Raw genomic sequence first — 18,285 nt, 5'->3', positions numbered from 1 at the left:
TAAAATGATGACCTGAGCCCAAAAATCAACTATCCTGATTCTTCCAAAACTTGGAGCACTCCACACCATGATGAGCTTCCTTGGATCAGTTGGCTACGTCATGGAAGGTTCAAGACTTAGAGAGGCTCTTAAACTTGACTAAGCACCCAGCTCTGTCCCATATCTTCTCAGCTGAATGTAGTCATCAGGGTGATGCGTGGCTATTTTATGGTTGATACTGTGCAACATGCTATTCTGCTTTCCTAGGTCTTTCTCGAAGAAAGTTCCAGTGCTACTGAATCAATTCTGCAGCCTCAAGAAATATCGGAATCCATAAACCTGTACACAAAGCTTATGAACAAAGAAGCGGCCTCCGTGGATATAGAAGGAAACCCTTCCCTGGAAAAAATAGTGGGGTTCATCAATTGGAAGAGACTGGAACTGGTCAAGTACAGAACCTCAAAACTGTGGTTCAAATACGGCGATATGGTATCCGTACCGTGAAATTTCTTAAGAGCCGAACAATCAGGGTCATGGGATCTCCACTTAAAATCAATCTCTGACATGATACCTTTTCTAGTGGCATCTGGGCACAACAATAACACAAAATCCTGCCAACTTTACCACCAGCGAATGGTCAAACTCCAAGAAACCCATCCTACTGTTTATCAAGCTTCCAGAATGGGATGCATGTGATCAGATGTTTTGATAGATTCTGGGCTGGGCTCTCCATGGATCTTGTCATTGAGCAGGAGCTCATGCGCTGTTTCATAACGGCTGGTGGCCTTACCGATCGAAGTGGTATGACAGAGGTTGAAAGGTCTTTATGGGCTCTGTCTCGACCAGTCTTCTCTGTACTAAATCTTCTGATGGAGGGTATATCACAGGTTTTCTATGGAACTAGTGAACAACATAAGGAAACGTCCGAACCGAGGCAGCTAAGTATAAAGACACACAGATCGTTATCGATTTCCTAGAAGAAAGATCACCATTTAATGGGGATCTTCAACTAAGAAACATCACCAACGGTCTGACAGCCTACGATTCCGCCAACATTGATTCTGCTGGAGATTTAGCCCTAAAAATCGCTGACTCCATGTCTGGAAAGCTGGTTTTTCTGTTTCGACGAAAACAAAAGGCAGTTCAAATTAATACAAAGCAGAATTCAGGTGGAGAGTGCAAAAGACCGGACCCCACTCTCCTTTTTCAGAAGACGCTCTGCTCACGATATATGACTCATCAAAAGGGAGAAATCTTAATGTACTCCGCAAGGACGTTTTTAAAAAGAAGGTAACTACTGCTAGGGCGTTCGTCCACCCAGAACAGCTACCAACGACTTTTGATGTGGTTAAATTCCACAGTTACAGGGTTTTATACCAAGTTCAGGTATGGAGTGGAGATCCTGACTCTGAACTTAAAGCCGAGGAATGGGGCTTGAAAAATAAAGATGACTTCTTGCATCCATTGACTACTGACGTCCCAACACCCCCTCGTCTGCTTCGAAAATCTTGAAGTGCTCCAGTCAACTGGATGTAGATCAACGAAATGTAACTGCTTTACAAACGGCTTAGCTAGCACAGCAGCGTATAAAACGTGCAAAGGGACAGCATATTCTAACTCTCCAAGAATCAAAAGCTATAACGATGAGGACAACGTCGAAGCTTATATATCTGAATCAAAAAAATAAGTTGTAAATGCTAGTCAAAGTTTGAATCTGTGTTTGAAATGTTTATGAAGTTGATTCGATAATTTTAACAATTTTAAAGACTAGTCAATATGTTGATAACAGTTTATTCTAACAGAAATTTTAAATGTCAGCTATTGAAAACTAGTTTCATAGATGGTTTCTCTTTTTTAATATTTTTTATGTTTTAATAAACATCTTGCAATCACTTTTCTTAGGCTGACCCGTCAGATGATAGAGCCAGCGACGATCAGATTCAGGCTAACTAATTATTAGATCTTAAAACTGACAACAATTTAGCTAGCGAAAGATGGTGTGGTAAAAAAAGGGGTCGTGACAACGAGAAGCGTAAAAATCTCATACTGATGATTATGAAACTGTTTTTACTTACCGTATACAAAATTTAACTCCATTTTAGCACTCTTCTCGTCTTTTTACATCGGAATAATAATTCAGTTCAAAAATCACCTATTTTGGTGAGAGGGGTCATTGCTCAGGCAGATGGAGGGACTTTTTCGAATAAGGGGAGTGAAATCTAATGCTTGGTCAAAGAAACAAGGCATTTTCACTAGAAGTCTTCAAAATTATCTTAATGTGGTGTAAATCTACCTCTAGCGAGATTATGTGAAATTTTAAAAGAAATTATTATTAAAATGTGCGCTTGTCAACCGGGAATGCATAGTCTCGCCTCAAAGAAACGAGGCATTTTCATTAAAAGCCCACAGAAATATCTTAATATGGTTTACGTTTACATCTAATAGCAAGTCTTTCTTCTGGAATTAGTTGGTAGGATCCCCGTCTTTTTTTAATTCATGGTTCCTTTTGCTTATATTTTATCCTTCATAAGCTTTTTTCACGCTTTATTTTGTCCATTTAATGAGTTTGAATTGCTTTTTTCTGTGGTTTCATGATTTTATATCGTTTCTCTATTAATAAAATTCATATGTACAACAAAAGGCCTTCATTGCTTAGATTTTTTGTTTCAGGATAATACTACAATACGTAATCATTTAACTGATGAAAAATCTAACGCCAAAGGCTATTTAACATCTGCTATGTAACTTAATTTGTCTAGGCCACTTTTCGAACATTAATAGAATATAGCAAGCAGGTGCAGCTAATATCGCAAAAATCAATAGCATTACTGGATAGTTACACGGCTCAGAGATAATGGTTAGGAATCACACGAACCATCCCATTTTCGAAAAATTTTTGATAGAAAGTATTTCTCGAATAATAATAATAGAATGGCTTGTTGTTCCAGATGTCCAAGGCAGAGTTCCATTGAGGGGGAGCCCCTTTCGAATCCAAATACGGACATAAAATCTTTGGGAATATAAAGGTCCCCTGAGAAAACATTTCTTTAAGTATTATGCAACACCCATGTGAGAACCGTCATTACATAGCACCCTCGTTTGCACCCTCTACTGATAAATACGTGGATTCCCTACAGGGCCTGAAGATACAAGTCACGTTAGAATGTGTCATCCTTAATATGAGTAAACATTTCCCTATTACATAACAACCAAAGAAACCATGAAACTTTTTGAAAAACGTCTTTTCGGTGAAATTGGGTGCTAGCCCCCCTCCTCCGATGTAACTTGATGCTAGAGCACCGATGGAATTGGAAGTTAGGGCCTCCAGTAAAACTGGATACTAGGGCTCCGGTGGTTAGGTTGGGGGGTGTGATGAAATTGGATGCTAGGGCCCAAGTTAAATTGGGTGCTAGGGTCCAATTGGAATCTGTTGTTTGGGTCCCGAGTCGTTAGGATTGGGGTCCGATGAATTTAGATGCTAGGGTCCCTATGTAATTGGAGGCTCAACCTTCCCGGTAGTTAGGTTAGGTTAGATTAAGGATCCGATGATATTGGACGCTAGGGGTCCCGATTGAATTGGATGCTAGGGAGCCCCCCAGTGATTGGGTTAGGTTAGGGGCTCGGTAAAATTGGATGCTTTTCCCCCTCGTTTGAATTTGATACTAAGGGCCCCTGTAAAATTGGATGCTTTGGACAGCCGTTGGAACCGGTTACTAGGAGACATTGCTAGAATTACTCACTAGGGCCCCCGATAGAATTGGATGCTAGGACCCCTGGTGGTTAGGTTAGGCGCCCGAAGAAATTGAATGCTAGGATCCCCAATGAAATTGGATGATAGGCCCTGCTGTGGTTAGGTTAGGGACCCAATGAAATTTGACGATAGGGCCCCTTTGGAATTGGTTGCTGGGACCCTCGTTGATTAGTTTAGAGGCCCTTGATGAAGTTGGGTGCCTTGGCCCCCGATGGAATTGGATGCTAGGACCCCGCGCGGTAAGGTTAGGGGCCCGATGAAATTGAATGCTAGGGCCCATATGGATTTTGATACTAGGAGGCCCATTGGAATTGGTCGCTACGATCTGGTGTCTTGAAGGCCCCCCACTAGCAGACCCTGAAGGTTCTTTCCTGTCCCTCGTAGGTTTTTAATCATAACCACCAAAGAAATCCTTATTTGGCAGGGGTCTTGTAGGTTTTTGAAAGAATCAAAGAAACTGTTGGGTAACAAGCAGAACCTATGACGTAGATGTACAATACACGTGCGCTACAGTATTGCATCAGACCTAGATGTGCGAAATAATGTCTTGAGGGGCTAGCAGCTCCATTTTTTACATCCCTATATGGCTTGTGGAATCCAAAAAGGCATCATTACTATATTTTCCATTTATTCTGTTACTTCTCTTTGTCTTGTCTCACGCTAAGGTAAAAGAAACTAACGAAGAAATCAGTTCTACAGTGTGTCAATGAATAAAGGAACCTAACATAGGCGCTATGACAGACAAGTACCATTTTTTTACCAAGCTAACTTTCAAGAGTTTACCCGCAATTTGGCATAATTTTGAAATGAATGACTATGGAGAGAATTTTATCTTTTTCATGCTACATTTTCATTAGCCTTCTTTGTGCGAATTTGAAATGAATGTACATAGAATAATGAAACGTATATAAATGTATATAATGGGATCCATTAAACAACTTCACAATGGAACAAAACAATATCAAAAGAAATAGTTCCTTTTGTTCATAAGCAAAATGCATCGAATGGGATATACAAGATTAGATAAAAACAGAACAAATTCAAATAAAAAAATTACTTACTTTTTGAATTTCATATTAGCTTCTTCTCTATGTTTTCGTTTCCCATACAAAATCACAGGGTCGGATAAATCAGAGAACAGAACATTTAAATCGGCCTAGCCGAGAATTTTTTTTTCCTTGTTAGAGTGTATTCAACAGGTAGTATTCCATAGAGGTAGACAAGACGGTAACCATCTACTCTAGTCCAGAAGCATTGCCGACACCCTCAGAATGGATCCGCCTATATTCTCTGAATGAGAAATAACGAAGCATAGGTCACCTAGGTGCAACAATTTTTGCTTTTTCAAGCAAGTTTACATAATTTTCTACAGAAACTTTTAAGTAATGTAAAAATCTGACACGGTGACTAAATAGATTTAAAGCTAATTTACTAAATGACACGAATACCTTGCCTATGCAGTCGAAATAGTAGCTTCAGCTCAATTGCAAAATTCTATGTTTAAAAAAAATATTTTGCTTGTCTAAAAAAAATTTTGACACATATTTCAAAAATCTCAGCTATTGAATAATACCAAATTGTCATCTTTTGTTGAAACTTGAGACGGTGCGCGGTTTATTTAAAAACGGCCAAAACATGCATTGTGAGCATAAATTTTAACGGATTGAGATCATACCTCACCCATGGAGTGAATAAAATACTAATATTTCTTGGATTGCGAAGATGGCGCTTAGACCTATCGGTGATGAAAGAAGAAGTTGTTTGTAGGGCTGCGGGAACGTCACCATGGAGTTGATGAAAAGTGAAAGATGTGCACGAAAGAATGTAGAGAGACTGCCAATCAAGTAGTGGGCTAGTTGTAGAAGAATTTGTTTTCTGTATCCCTTCATTTAAATTTGGCACTTCTGGCTCATTTTTAATACCCACATTGCATGCATATGTGTATTGACAGTGTGCAAGTGCTCTGGCCCACAATACTGATACTTTACTTTTGTGGCGTTCCATTTTTAAAATGACCATGATGCTCGTGGACCACATTCACCATCCTGTTAAATGTCATTTTCAAAAGGAAAAGACCAAATCGTTAAATAAACAGGCTGAGAGTGCGTGTAAGAGAAAGAGCGTATGCAGGATTTTTGTTCGGGGAAGGAGGTAACAAAAGCAATGTTTAAAACGCATAAAAAATTTGTTTACATGCATTTTTTTACGTTTTTACGAGTCAAACTAAAATTGTGGGGGAATTGCTTCAAACCAGATAACCCCTTGGATGCAGCCTTGCTTGTGATGCCTAAAAGATTGTATAGGAAACATATCAAAATTTTTATAACTTTACAAGGTTTTAAAAAACCTCTGATTTATAATTTTACCAATATATATATATATATATATATATATATATATATATATATATATATATATATATATATATATATATATATATATATATATATATAGCAGAACTTAAGTTGTCATCGATCTTACTGATATGCCACTATTTTCGAAAATTGTCATTTCTATCACGATTAGCACAACCTTCAAGGGATTTCAAAGCACTATTTTGGAATGATTTCTGTAAGGAGATCTTTCCATGGGAGCGTATTGCCAAAGAAACAATTAAGTCTAATGAGTTTGTAAAATTGTATTGGATGTTTGTATTGGATGTAATCGCTGGATCATCCTTTTAGTGGATGTCGCTCGATATTGGATATCTGCGTTTCAGATTACTACCTTACTAACATTACTAGATAACTATCATTGGATCAATAGATTACTACAATGAAGTTTAAAGGGCCATTTACAAAGGCCTTTTAAAGGCAATTATAAATTTATTAATGCTAAGGTTCAACTAGTGCCAAAACTCAGTTTTAACAAGAACTCACATTCAGTTTTTACTGTTCGTAATTGAAAATTTGGATATTAAAAATGGTTAAACTATAGAGGATGGAGGAGGAGAGTGCCTAGCTGTATTAGCATCAGGCGGCCTTTGGGCTGCAGTAAGTTGTTAATAGTAGTAGTAGTAGTAGTAATTGTAGTTAACTATATTTTTTGCATAAGAACTTCAAGACTTGTAGCCTATTAGATTTTTTGGATGACATGAAAGGGCAGTTCTGACTTGTACAGCTAACGATTTGCCAATAAAATTTTCAACTTTGAAATCTCTGTTCACTATTAAAAGGTGAAATTTTACAATTTAGTAGCTCCTATGCTCTTCTTAGCTTCAAAAGATTTCCCTAAAGATGAATTTTCGTTTCAATTTGTTCTTATTGCAGTTCTTTCTTTTGTCAGTCACTTTTTTTTCTATTCAGTCGCTTTAGTGTTCTCAATGAAACAACTCTATTTAGCTTCTGCAGCACTCAGTCACAGCAGTTGTATATATAGATACTAGCTGTTGGGGTGGTGCTTCGTGCCATTGTCAGTATACTGTCCCATTGTCAGTGCATATAAATAGATTGTCAGGTTTACCGACTCTAGAACATGCAACATATAATTGTCCATGGGAAAAACCATCCGTATTCAGATCTATACCTCATTATTCTAATGATTGCCCTTGAGCTTTGTTGATGGTGATTGCTAATCGAACATACCCTGTGTCCCCGTCGTCATTTATATATCCCCCTATGCCCCCGGCATCCCCATTGTAGTTGTGTCCCTGTGTCCCGGTCGTCATTTATATTCCCTGTGTCCCGGTCGTCATTTGTGTCCCGGTGTCCCAGTCTGTAATTTTTCTTTGAGTGTCCCGGTCGTCATTTATATTCCCTGTGTCCCGGTGTCCCGGTCGTCATTTGTGTCTCGGTGTCCCGGTCTGTAATTTCTCTTTGAGTGTCCCAGTCGTCATTTATATCCTGTGTCCATTTATATTCCCTGTGCCCCGGTCGTCATTTGTGTCCCGGTGTCCCAGTCTGTAATTTCTCTTTGAGTGTCCCGGTCGTCATTTATATTCCCTGTGTCCCGGTCGTCATTGAGCTTTGTTGATGGCGATTGCTAATCGAGCATTCCCTGTGTCCCCGTCGTCATTTATATATCCCCCCTGTGTCCCCCGGCGTCCCCGTTGTAGTTGTGTCCCTGTGTCCCGGCCGTCATTTATATTCCCTGTGTCCTGGTCGTTATTTGTGTCCCGGTGTCCCAGTCTGTAATTTCTCTCTGAGTGTCCCGGTATTCATTTATATTCCCTCTGTCCTGGTGTCCCGGTCGTCATTTGTGTCCCGGTGTCCCGGTCTGTAATTTCGTCAATCGACAAACATGATGTCAGTCGAAAAACAACTTCATGACGACATAATGCTCAATCCTTACAATAACGTCAGTCGACAAACATGCATGACGTCAGTCAACACACAAAAAAACAACTTATTTTTATATATATAGATTTATTGTTTATTCCTTGGTTTCGAATTTTCCTTGATTTTAGGCTATTTTATTTTTATCTTTGTTTCCTTAGCCTTGAAAACGCCTTGTTTCGCATAGGCGAAATATCCGCGTCGCTTTAGTTTTATATATTCCTTCTACTGGCCCGTTTATTTTCTTCATCGTGAGATTTCTCTGTCTTACAAATTTATTAAGATTTGGATTCCACTGCTTTGTTCCACCGCTTTATTTAAATTAAGCCCACTTGTCTCTCTTAATTTTTTGTAAATGGAAAAGCAGTGCTGGTCTAAGAAATTATTTAAGTCAATGATATGAACAAAGATTGTTAAAAAACAAGTTAAAAAAAGAAAGAAAGAATCATTAAAGTTATTGTTATAAATAATCCAGTCATACAAATTTCCCATTTCTTATGGATTTAACATTTTCCCAGAATTTTTCAAGAGGTATTTATGACTATTATTCCCTCTTTCTTCTTTCGTTTCATTTAATTGCTATAATTTGAAAAGAAAAACAAAAATATTTCTGGTTTAATAATGAGAATATAAGAGAAACTGGGATGTAGGAAAATATAATAGCGTTTCACAAATATTGAAAAATATTAAAATCGTTGTTTCTTAAAATTTTCAGCCCGCCTCCAAAAACATTTATATGAATTTACTATCAATATACAAGCTTGAAAAATGCTAGTGATGATGATAACTCTATTAGCTTATGGTGAGAATTGCATTGCGGGAATTTAATTGACTCGATTGAAGCTGTATTCATCCTTAAAGTTTTGCTTTAAAAGTTTAGCTATAGGAGGTTTTTTTTTTAATTGTACATCTCATTCTTCTACACGGTTCCAGGAAAAAAAATAAAAATTCTGCTGAACCACAACCCCTATAAAAGAAAGGGCACAACACAAATAATCTTCTGAAAGGGGCAAGGGCAAAAGTAAAAATAAAAATCTGAAATGTCCATTTTTTCTGAATACTGTAGGATTTTGCCATTCAGTCTTCTAATTGGCTAATTTGGAACCCAGTAGGCTTTGTTTCTGTCGGTTTTCCTTAAGAAAGGCAGAAAAAGCTTCGGTTATATAAAGCGTTGACTTTATGCTTTATAAATGTTGAGTTAAGAGAGAATAACATTCATCATCATTAATTTAGCCATGATTAAACTGTCCCCATTGAATTTGATAGACGCGACTGAAAATACATTTCTTTCTTGGAGTAGTTAGTTTAATCATAAATTATACATTCATTTTCTTAAGAAATTTATTTAAGAAATGCTGCCCCTTTTCCACTCAGCCGTTCAATCATTCCTTTTTTTTACTTTCCAGATAACGATGATGAAAATGGAGAAGGAGAATCTCCATCTTGCACTGATTATGTTCTACATTTTCTTACCTTATTCTGGAAAGTGCTATTTGCATTTGTTCCACCAACAGGTAAGAAAAGCAAAACTTTCTAAATTAGAAGAGTAACAATTAAAATGAAACAAACTCAACGGGATAAATTCACCTCTTTTTTTATTCTTTTTGCAAAGTCTTCGGCTGTAAAAACAACTTTTTTATCATGGATTCAACTTTGTTTTCAACTTTCTTTTAAAGTGTAAACTGATGAATGGGCCAGACAATTGTCGTTTTACATGCGAAGCCTAATTCTGTCTGATTTAACCATTACTGTGTATGTATATTTACATTACCATTAAATGTACTGTGTATGTATGTTTACTATTTTCTTGTATATATACTTTTGACTGAATTCATGATTTATACAATATGAGTACTTTACATTTTCCCAATCATATGCTTCAATGCTGTTTATAATGTAAAAATTAACATTTTGGCTTCCATATAAAACAAAGAGGCAAAAAACGACATAGAAACATTATTTCTTATCATATGGCTAGGAGAAGAAATCGAATTGTAACCCAGATGAAAAAAGGACACCCAAAGTATTTTATATTTATGTTAGGAATTTAGTTGATTATTATAAGAAAATAGATCAAATAGTTGTCTCGACGCATATTGACTTAATACAGGTGTAGAGAAACAGTCATTTACACATAAAAAGTAAAACTTTTCTGATTTCAAATAAAAACAACAAAGCAAAAAAGTCAAGAGGAATAAAATACAAACAAACAAAGATATATATATATATATATACTAGCTGGGTCCCGGTGGCTTTGCCACCCAGCACGGCACGGCTGGGCCGTGCCCTGCTTTCTTTTTAGTTTTTTTTTTTAGTTTTCTTTTAGTTTTTTTCATTTTTTTTTTATAGAAGATAGTTTTTTATTCCTTTAAGTTTTTTTTACATAGTTTTTTTTATATATTGACGTCATACTTAGTGACGGACAGACGGACAGTACATTTTTATTTATTTATATATATATATATATATATATATATATATATATATATATATATATATATATATATATATATATATACTAGCAGTTGGGGTGGCGCTTCGCGCCACCCCAACACTTAGTTGGTGGGGCGCTTCGCGCCCCCCCAAGCCCCCCCGCGCGCGTAAGTCGTTACGCGCCATATTAGTTACGCGCCATTGTAGTTGTGTCCCTGTGTCCCACCTGTGAATAGAGATAGATATAAATATATGTTTTTAACTACGTAAAACATGCGAATATACAACATTCTTCGCTGTCCCATTGTCTGTGCATATAAATAGATTGTCAGGTTTACTGACTCTTGAACATGCAACATATAATTGTCCATGGGAAAAACAATCCGTATTCAGATCTATACCTCATTATTCTAATGATGTGTCCCTGTGTCCCGGTCGTCATTTATATTCCCTGTGTCCCGGTCGTCATTTGTGTCCCGGTGTCCCAGTTTGTAATTTCTCTTTGAGTGTCCTGGTCGTCATTTATATTCCCTGTGTCCCGGTGTCCCGGTCGTCATTTGTGTCCCGGTGTCCCGGTCTGTAATTTCTATTCGAACAATCCCTGTGTCCCGGTCGTCATTTATATATCCCGCCTGTGCCCCCGGCGTCCCCGTTGTAGTTGTGTCCCTGTGTCCCGGTCGTCATTTATATTCCCTGTGTCCCGGTCGTGATTTGTGTCCGGGTGTCCCAGTCTGTAATTTCTCTTTGAGGTTCCCGGTCGTCACTTATATTCCCTCTGTCTCGGTCGTCATTTGTGTCCCGGTCTGTAATTTCTCTTTGAGTGTTTTTTCTTTTTATTTCTTTTTAGTTTTTTACCTTTTTTCTTTTTTCAGTTTTCTTTTTCTTCTTTATTTTTCAGCGTCACTATGAAGTACATATCGACGAACCTTTGTTTTTTTTAACTTAAATCTGGTAGGCATTGATGACCTTATCCAAGTCAAAATCCCAAACCCAATCATCATCGCTATCATTTTCAGTTTTGATATGTTTTGACTCTCGCTGTCCAGGTGGATTTTCATCTAACTACGCGGTTTTGCGTTCTTTAGCCGCAAGCCTGTTTTCTTGCTGTTCTTGTGATTCCTCGGAACGCTTTCTTTTCTTACTTTCTATATCAGCAGCAAGTTTTTTGGCATAAACTCTTTGAGCAGCTTCCTCGGCTGTTGCCATTGTAGGTTCTTCAGTCATTTTACAATTAAACATTTTTCCGTGAACAAATGTCTTAAATACCATAAATGACGTCACCGTCATAGCAAAAATGACGACAACTAATTTCATGACGTCAGTAGACACAGAAACATGACGTCACCTGATCCACAGACAGACAGACAGACAACTTATTTTTATATATATAGATATATATATATATATATATATATATATATATATATATATATATATATATATATATATATATATATATATATATATATATATCAGTGCTGAAAACGGCTTAGCAGAAGTCTTTCCCGAAATATCTGCTTTGTTTTCACTTATTGTAAATATTCCTCCTTTAATTTTGTCTTTTTGGTTTCTTCGTTTTTTCTTCTTTTTTTCTTGCAAAATATATTGCACATTCTGATTAATAGAAACAATAAAAGTCTGATTCATTTACTGCTCATTGGCTGATTCACTGACTATGTTCGTTTCAGTAATTTATTCTTTTTCTATATTAATATGCTCTTTCAGATCTTAGCGATGGTTACTGGTGTTTCACCGTATCCATGCTTCTAAATGGAGTTCTAACAGCCATTATTGGAGATTGTGCTTCGCACTTTGGTTGTACGATCGGACTGAAAGATGCTGTAACTGCCATAGCTTTTGTGGCCTTAGGAACAAGTATTCCAGGTTAGCGGAGAAAAATTTCGCGTCGTGAAATTAATTGCTTGACTGCAATTTATTCAAAAGTCAGCCAGACTGAAAATTGTGCTTCTAGTTCAATACAAAAGTAAATATATAAATTATAACAAAGATTTTTTATGTTCTTAACTGATTCTGCATAACTTAATGATAGGAACAGCTATGAATTATTTCATAGCTGTATTTTCATGGTTACGCCAAAGTGATGTTGTTTTGGTAGTAAATATTTACAATATAACAATACTAAGGATTAAAAACACACCGTTATCTGAAAGACTTTAATTACAATACGCCTGTTAAGTTCACCTGTCTTTCACAAAGCTTCAATAAAAAGCAGTAATAGGATAGATTATAAGCTTTAAGTGTGATGATCACTATATATTGTCCATAAAGCGGTGTTTACGTGCCTCTCTCGCTAGATGTCATGCTTAGACTCTGATATTTAACCAAGCTTTGATATGAGATCCTACGTAAACATTCATGTTAAAGCTCCTTTGAACACATAAGATGAAAATGTTGACACTTCAAGCTTTATTAGTAGAAAATCAGTTTTTTGTTCGTCTAAGAAAAACTCATAACTCAGAAACTTAAACTTAAGCTGTGCAATTTGAGCTTTTAAGTAGCATGTGAAAAGACCTGAAAAAGTGCTCAAAGACCAAAATTTTTCAATTTCAGACACTAAACTTGTATTTGAATACACCTCTATTCCCAGAGACATTGCAACAACAAGATGAGCGATGATTTATTTTTCGAGCCAGTTATAGCAAATGCCAGTATCAAGTTATATAGCTCAGAGGACTATTTTGATTATTTTGTTAATGTTTGTAAAAAATGAAAATGGGTCAATGATACTTTCCTCAAATATTTGCTACCATGACACGATGGCGAGATTTATTCAAACGTTATTTATGAACTGACTTTTTGCATTTTCGTTCTGCAAATCGTGCATTTTTCAGTCTGGCTGAACTGTTACCTACATTAAAGGTCTTTTCCCCTGACAAATATGATTTTTGAAACTAGATTCTGAATTATAAGCGGGATAATAACGTTTATAAAAACGACTTATCAAAATGAAAACTGTGGAACAGCAAAATTTATGAACCCGACCCAAGACTCGGCAAAATCCACAAGTTTTTCAAGTGATGTTGTACAATTCACAATCTAAGTCTTATTGCCAGTGGAACAATATTTTCATGGTTGGGATTGTCAATGACATGGCATATTTACAATCCCTACTATGAACTTAAAATCCGGTTTATCAGGGGAAAAGGCCTACTTTCTCTGCAAAGAAATCAACACCAATGTCTCTTTTTGCAATGCGTTTTCCACTAGCTAATCCTGAAAGGCAAACCACTTCTTGGAAACAGGTTACTTAAGAGTCGGTTTGTGTAGTGCATATATTACATATATAATAACCTTGAGTCGACATTTCCGAGAAATTTTCAACAACTCGGGACACAATTCACAATTGAGCATATTCTAGTTTAGCTCCGATGTGCGGGTGAGTTTGCATTTGTTCCTTGTTCCTCATCATCGTCATTACTTTTCCAAAAATTTAACTATTAACTGTGACCGAACATTAACTCTTTATGAGAAATTTTTAAATTAAACTCTGCTTAACAAAAGAGAGTTCTCTTCTCATTATTTGCTGAACAGTGCAGCATCTTATTCATACAATTTTAAGATTACTGATGATGATACAAAATTAAGGGACTAATCTCAACTAATTTGCGCATAGGGAGTAGTAGCACCCCTCTGATTTTGAACGCATACATAGGGTTATATAAACGGAGCCACTAGTCCCTCAAGATATTATTACATGAGCCTACACAATACTATATTATACTTGTAACGGTTTAGAGAAACTACGTCATAGGGTTTGCTTGTTACACAATAGGGTTTGTTCGCTTTTGGGTGTTATGTAATAGAGAATGTTTTCTTCGAGACGCAGATGCATGTTATGTAAAAGGGTATGATTTCTTCAAAACACAAGTGTTGTTTACATAATAGGAAATGTTTACTTTGTAGGAATTGCAGGAATAGGAATTTGTTACGTAATAGGGTTTGTTTGTTATACCATAGTTTTCTTTTTATTGTTACATAATAGGACGTGTTAGAGTTTACTAGTGAAGCAGAGGAATTATTTTTGACATTTTTCTTCAATATGCTTATAAGACGTTTCAAGACATTCCAAGACGTTTATTAAGACATTTTTTTCAAGACGTTTTTCACGACGTTTCAAGATATTTTATAGCATTTTTAAGACACTTTTCTTCAAAACGTTTGTCAACAAGTTTCAAAACTTTTCAAGACGTTTTTAAGACTTTTTTACATCAAGACGTATCAGACGTTTCAAGACGTTTTAAGGAATTTTTTTACAAGACATTTTTCTTCATTTTAATTCTTACGTAATAGGGAATTTTTAACAGTGTTAAGGATGACGCATTCATATGTAACTTGTTTCTTCAGGGCTTGTTCGGATTCCCTGCTTGTAACTGAGGGGGACAAATACGTCAGATGTTAGGTAACAATGTTGCACACAAGGGTGTTTCATAATATATTTAGAAATTTATCTTTCAAGACGTGTTTCTTAGGTAAACTTTATAATCTTAAGATTTTTGTCCACATTAGGACTAATATATATTTTCTTAATCACCAGACATGAGCCTTAACCCTCTGGACCAGCAAACCTTTCATAATATTTTGATTCGGATAATACATTCTACTTGATAACCTTTTGCACGCAAGGAGAATCCCCTGTTCTTACATACAAGAATGGTTAAATGAGTTCCCATATGGTTTCAATAATTGACATAAGGAGGACAAAATTGATTACGAGAAATTTTTACATTTGATACGCACCTGCATTTTAAGTAGTGCTTTAGAGATTGTTATCAAATAATATTGGGGCTTGTTCATAATGCATTTTTTAGTAACTGGGTCTTTTTACTCTATTGGAACTTGAATGTGTTATCAAAGATGAAACAAAAATGAGGGTATCATAATGGTTAGAATATGGTAAACCTTCATTCATGATAAATAGTCTTTCTTTTCCTCCTCAATACACAGAATTTAGCAATTATATTAGTGGCGATCTTGAAGAAGCATATCTATGTGCATAGACTACAAGATGCTTAAACTCCATTAGTGAAACTTATTGAAGTTTTATCCTTAAATAAGTAATCTAAAGAATTAAGGCTTTTGTGCATACAAATTAAATAAAAACACATTTACTAGCACTATTAAAACACAGAAAAAAGTAATTAAAACGCAATAAAGGAAAAACCAAACGTGAAGAAAACCTATAAAGGATAAAATATAAGCAAAAAGAACTATGAATCAAAGAAAGATAGGAAACCTAGCAATCAATTCCAGATGACAAACAAATACAACGTAGACAAAATAGGGAAAATTTTTTTCAAGACAGTGGAAATTTCCACTGTCTTGAAAAAAAAATTCCCTACTGTCTCTACGTTGTATTTGTTTGTTATGGAAAGGCAGTGTGGTCTTCGTCGCTAAGTCCAGATGGGAGGGCTGATATTAGAGATTAATTTAAGCCATATTAAGAGATATTTCTGAAAGGTCTTAATGAAAATGCCACGTTCTTTAGAGCCTAGTCTATGCATATTCATGCCACCGTGACAATATGTGGTTGGTTCGCCTCTTAGCATTCAATTCTAGAGGGGGGAGGGTAATTATGAGCTATAAATTTAAACCTTATTAAGAGTTATTTCTGAGAGGTCTTAATGAAAATACCTTATTTCTTCGACTAAGTGTTCGATTTCAGTCCCCTCGCCAAATGAAAAATTCTCTTAACACCTCCTACCTTGACTTTCAGCTGTAGAACATGTTAGTCCAAGTAATTCACGCCACCGTAGCCATATTTGGCTGGCTCATGGCATCCAGGTGGTACACATTATTGTACACATTATTACAGACATTTTCCAGATATTTTCTTGTTAAATATCATGAATTAAATCTATTGTTTCATGTTTTCGCAAGCCATCCTGAACGCGAGGAACCATCTCAATTCAAGCCACGATACTACACTATGACTGGGTCCTCTGGCACCCTTTAGCACCTCTCATCAATTCTAAGACATTTTCCAAATATTTTCATATTAAAAATTATGCATTAAGCCCATTTGTTCATGTTTTTCACAAGCCTCCCTCCATGATATACCATCTCAATTGAAGCCAACTTGCAACACTATTACTGGCCCCTTTGGCACCTTTCATCATTTCTAAGACACTTTCTAGATACTTTCATGATCAAAATATGATTTAAATCCAATGCTTCATGTTTTCGCAACTCAACCCTCCGTGAAACACCATGTTAATTCACAACACATTGTCACACTATGACTAGGCCCTCTGACACCCTCTATCCCCCCTCATCATTCCTAAGACATTTTCAATATATTTTTTTGTTAAATATAATGCATTAAATCTAATGGTTCATGTTTTCGCAAGCCAAACCCATGTGCTACACCATGTTAATTCACACCACTGCGCTACACTATTACTGTCCCTCTGGCTTCCCCTTATCATTCCTAAGACATTTTCCGGTTATTTTCTCGTTAAATATCTTACACTGAATTCATTGGTTCATACTTTTGCAACCCAGCCCCAATATGATACACCGTTTAAGTTCACACCACCGTGCCAAACTATGACTTGGCTCTGTGGCTCCTCTCAAATTAAATCCTTCAAAATATCAATGAAGTTACTAGCTATGATAGAGCAGCGCTGTTTAAAATATTGCTCATGTACCCTTTTAATACTTGCATACATATAGTTTTTTCGTTTAATTGAATATCCCCTTAAACGTTTCCTAAAAGTTTCACCTTAAAATCCTTAGGTTCCTCTACCTTAGTTCGTTCGTTCTGAGTATCAATAGTATACACATAGGTTCTTCTGACTAGTCAAATTCGCTAAAACTTACCTTGAAAGGTCTAAGTTTATAGTGAAAGCCGTTCTCAACATGTTATTTTGCCACCCTTTTGACAATCTGCATGCTCATAGTTCGTTCTGATTTCCTAGTTTGTTTCCATGATATTCTTGCCAATGATTCATCTTAGCCCAAATAATCCAACATGTATAAACACTTTATTTCGTTTTGTTGGCCAGTGACTGAATTTTCATCAAGTCGATCTTTGCAACAGTTCAGACGAGATTCAAGTTATTCACTCAATATACATCGGTGTAGCCTACTGCTACTAATGATATTAAATCTACTACAACTATTGCTACTGCACAGGCTACGGGTGGTAAGTTGAAGCTTTCAAGGAATATTTATGCAGTTGTTGAACTTAATCAAAACGAAGTATGAGCATGTAGATTGTCAAAAATGTGACAAAGCAATATCTCAAGAACAGCTTACGCCATGAAGTTAGACCTTTAGGGTAAGTTGTGGCGGGTTTTCAACTAACCAGAAGACACTATGTGTATACTATTGATACTACTACCACGGTTACTGTTACTATTGGCACTAAGGGTATTAAGGTGGAACTCTTAGGGAGTATTTAAGGGGAGTTTCAATCAAACAAAATACCTATATGCATGCAAGTATTAAAATTGTATACAAGCAATACCATATGCAGCGCTGCTCTATCATATATAATTCCATCATTGATATTTTAAAGGAGCCAATTTGATTGGAATCAGAGGGCCCAGTCATAGTTTGGCACGATGACGGGATTTCAAATGGATTTGTTCAAATGGATTTCATGTATGATTTTTAACAAGAAAATATCTGTAAATGCCTTAGGAATGATGAGGGGGCGTCAGAGGATGTCAGAGGCACAGTATTAGTGTGGCGCAGTGGTGTGAAATGACCGACTGTATCACGTTGGGGGTACAAAATATAATTTTAAACATAATTTATTTGATTTGATGTATGATTTTTAACAATAAATATCTTGAAAATGCCATGGGAATGATGAGGGGATAC

General features: G+C 36.3%; 2 protein-coding genes across 2 annotated transcripts in view; one reads left to right on the top strand and one right to left on the bottom strand.

The window, feature by feature from the left end:
- Positions 1-18,285, bottom strand: part of LOC136029082 (endoplasmic reticulum lectin 1-like) — a gene marked incomplete in the record, with an annotated part of 524,377 nt that overhangs the window by 294,870 nt on the left and 211,222 nt on the right.
- LOC136029652 (sodium/calcium exchanger 1-like) overlaps positions 711-18,285 on the top strand; it is a 30,194-nt gene continuing 12,619 nt past the window's right edge. The window contains exons 1-3 of the mRNA XM_065708153.1: positions 711-921; positions 9,411-9,518; positions 12,163-12,321. Of these exons, the coding sequence (XP_065564225.1) occupies positions 711-921; positions 9,411-9,518; positions 12,163-12,321 (478 nt within the window). The remainder of the gene's footprint in view (positions 922-9,410; positions 9,519-12,162; positions 12,322-18,285) is intronic.

Source organism: Artemia franciscana, chromosome 7, assembly GCF_032884065.1.
Source record: "Artemia franciscana chromosome 7, ASM3288406v1, whole genome shotgun sequence".
Taxonomy (NCBI): Eukaryota; Metazoa; Arthropoda; class Branchiopoda; order Anostraca; family Artemiidae; genus Artemia; species Artemia franciscana.
Note: the sequence above shows the minus strand (reverse complement) of the source record. Positions and strands in the feature narration are given on the sequence as shown.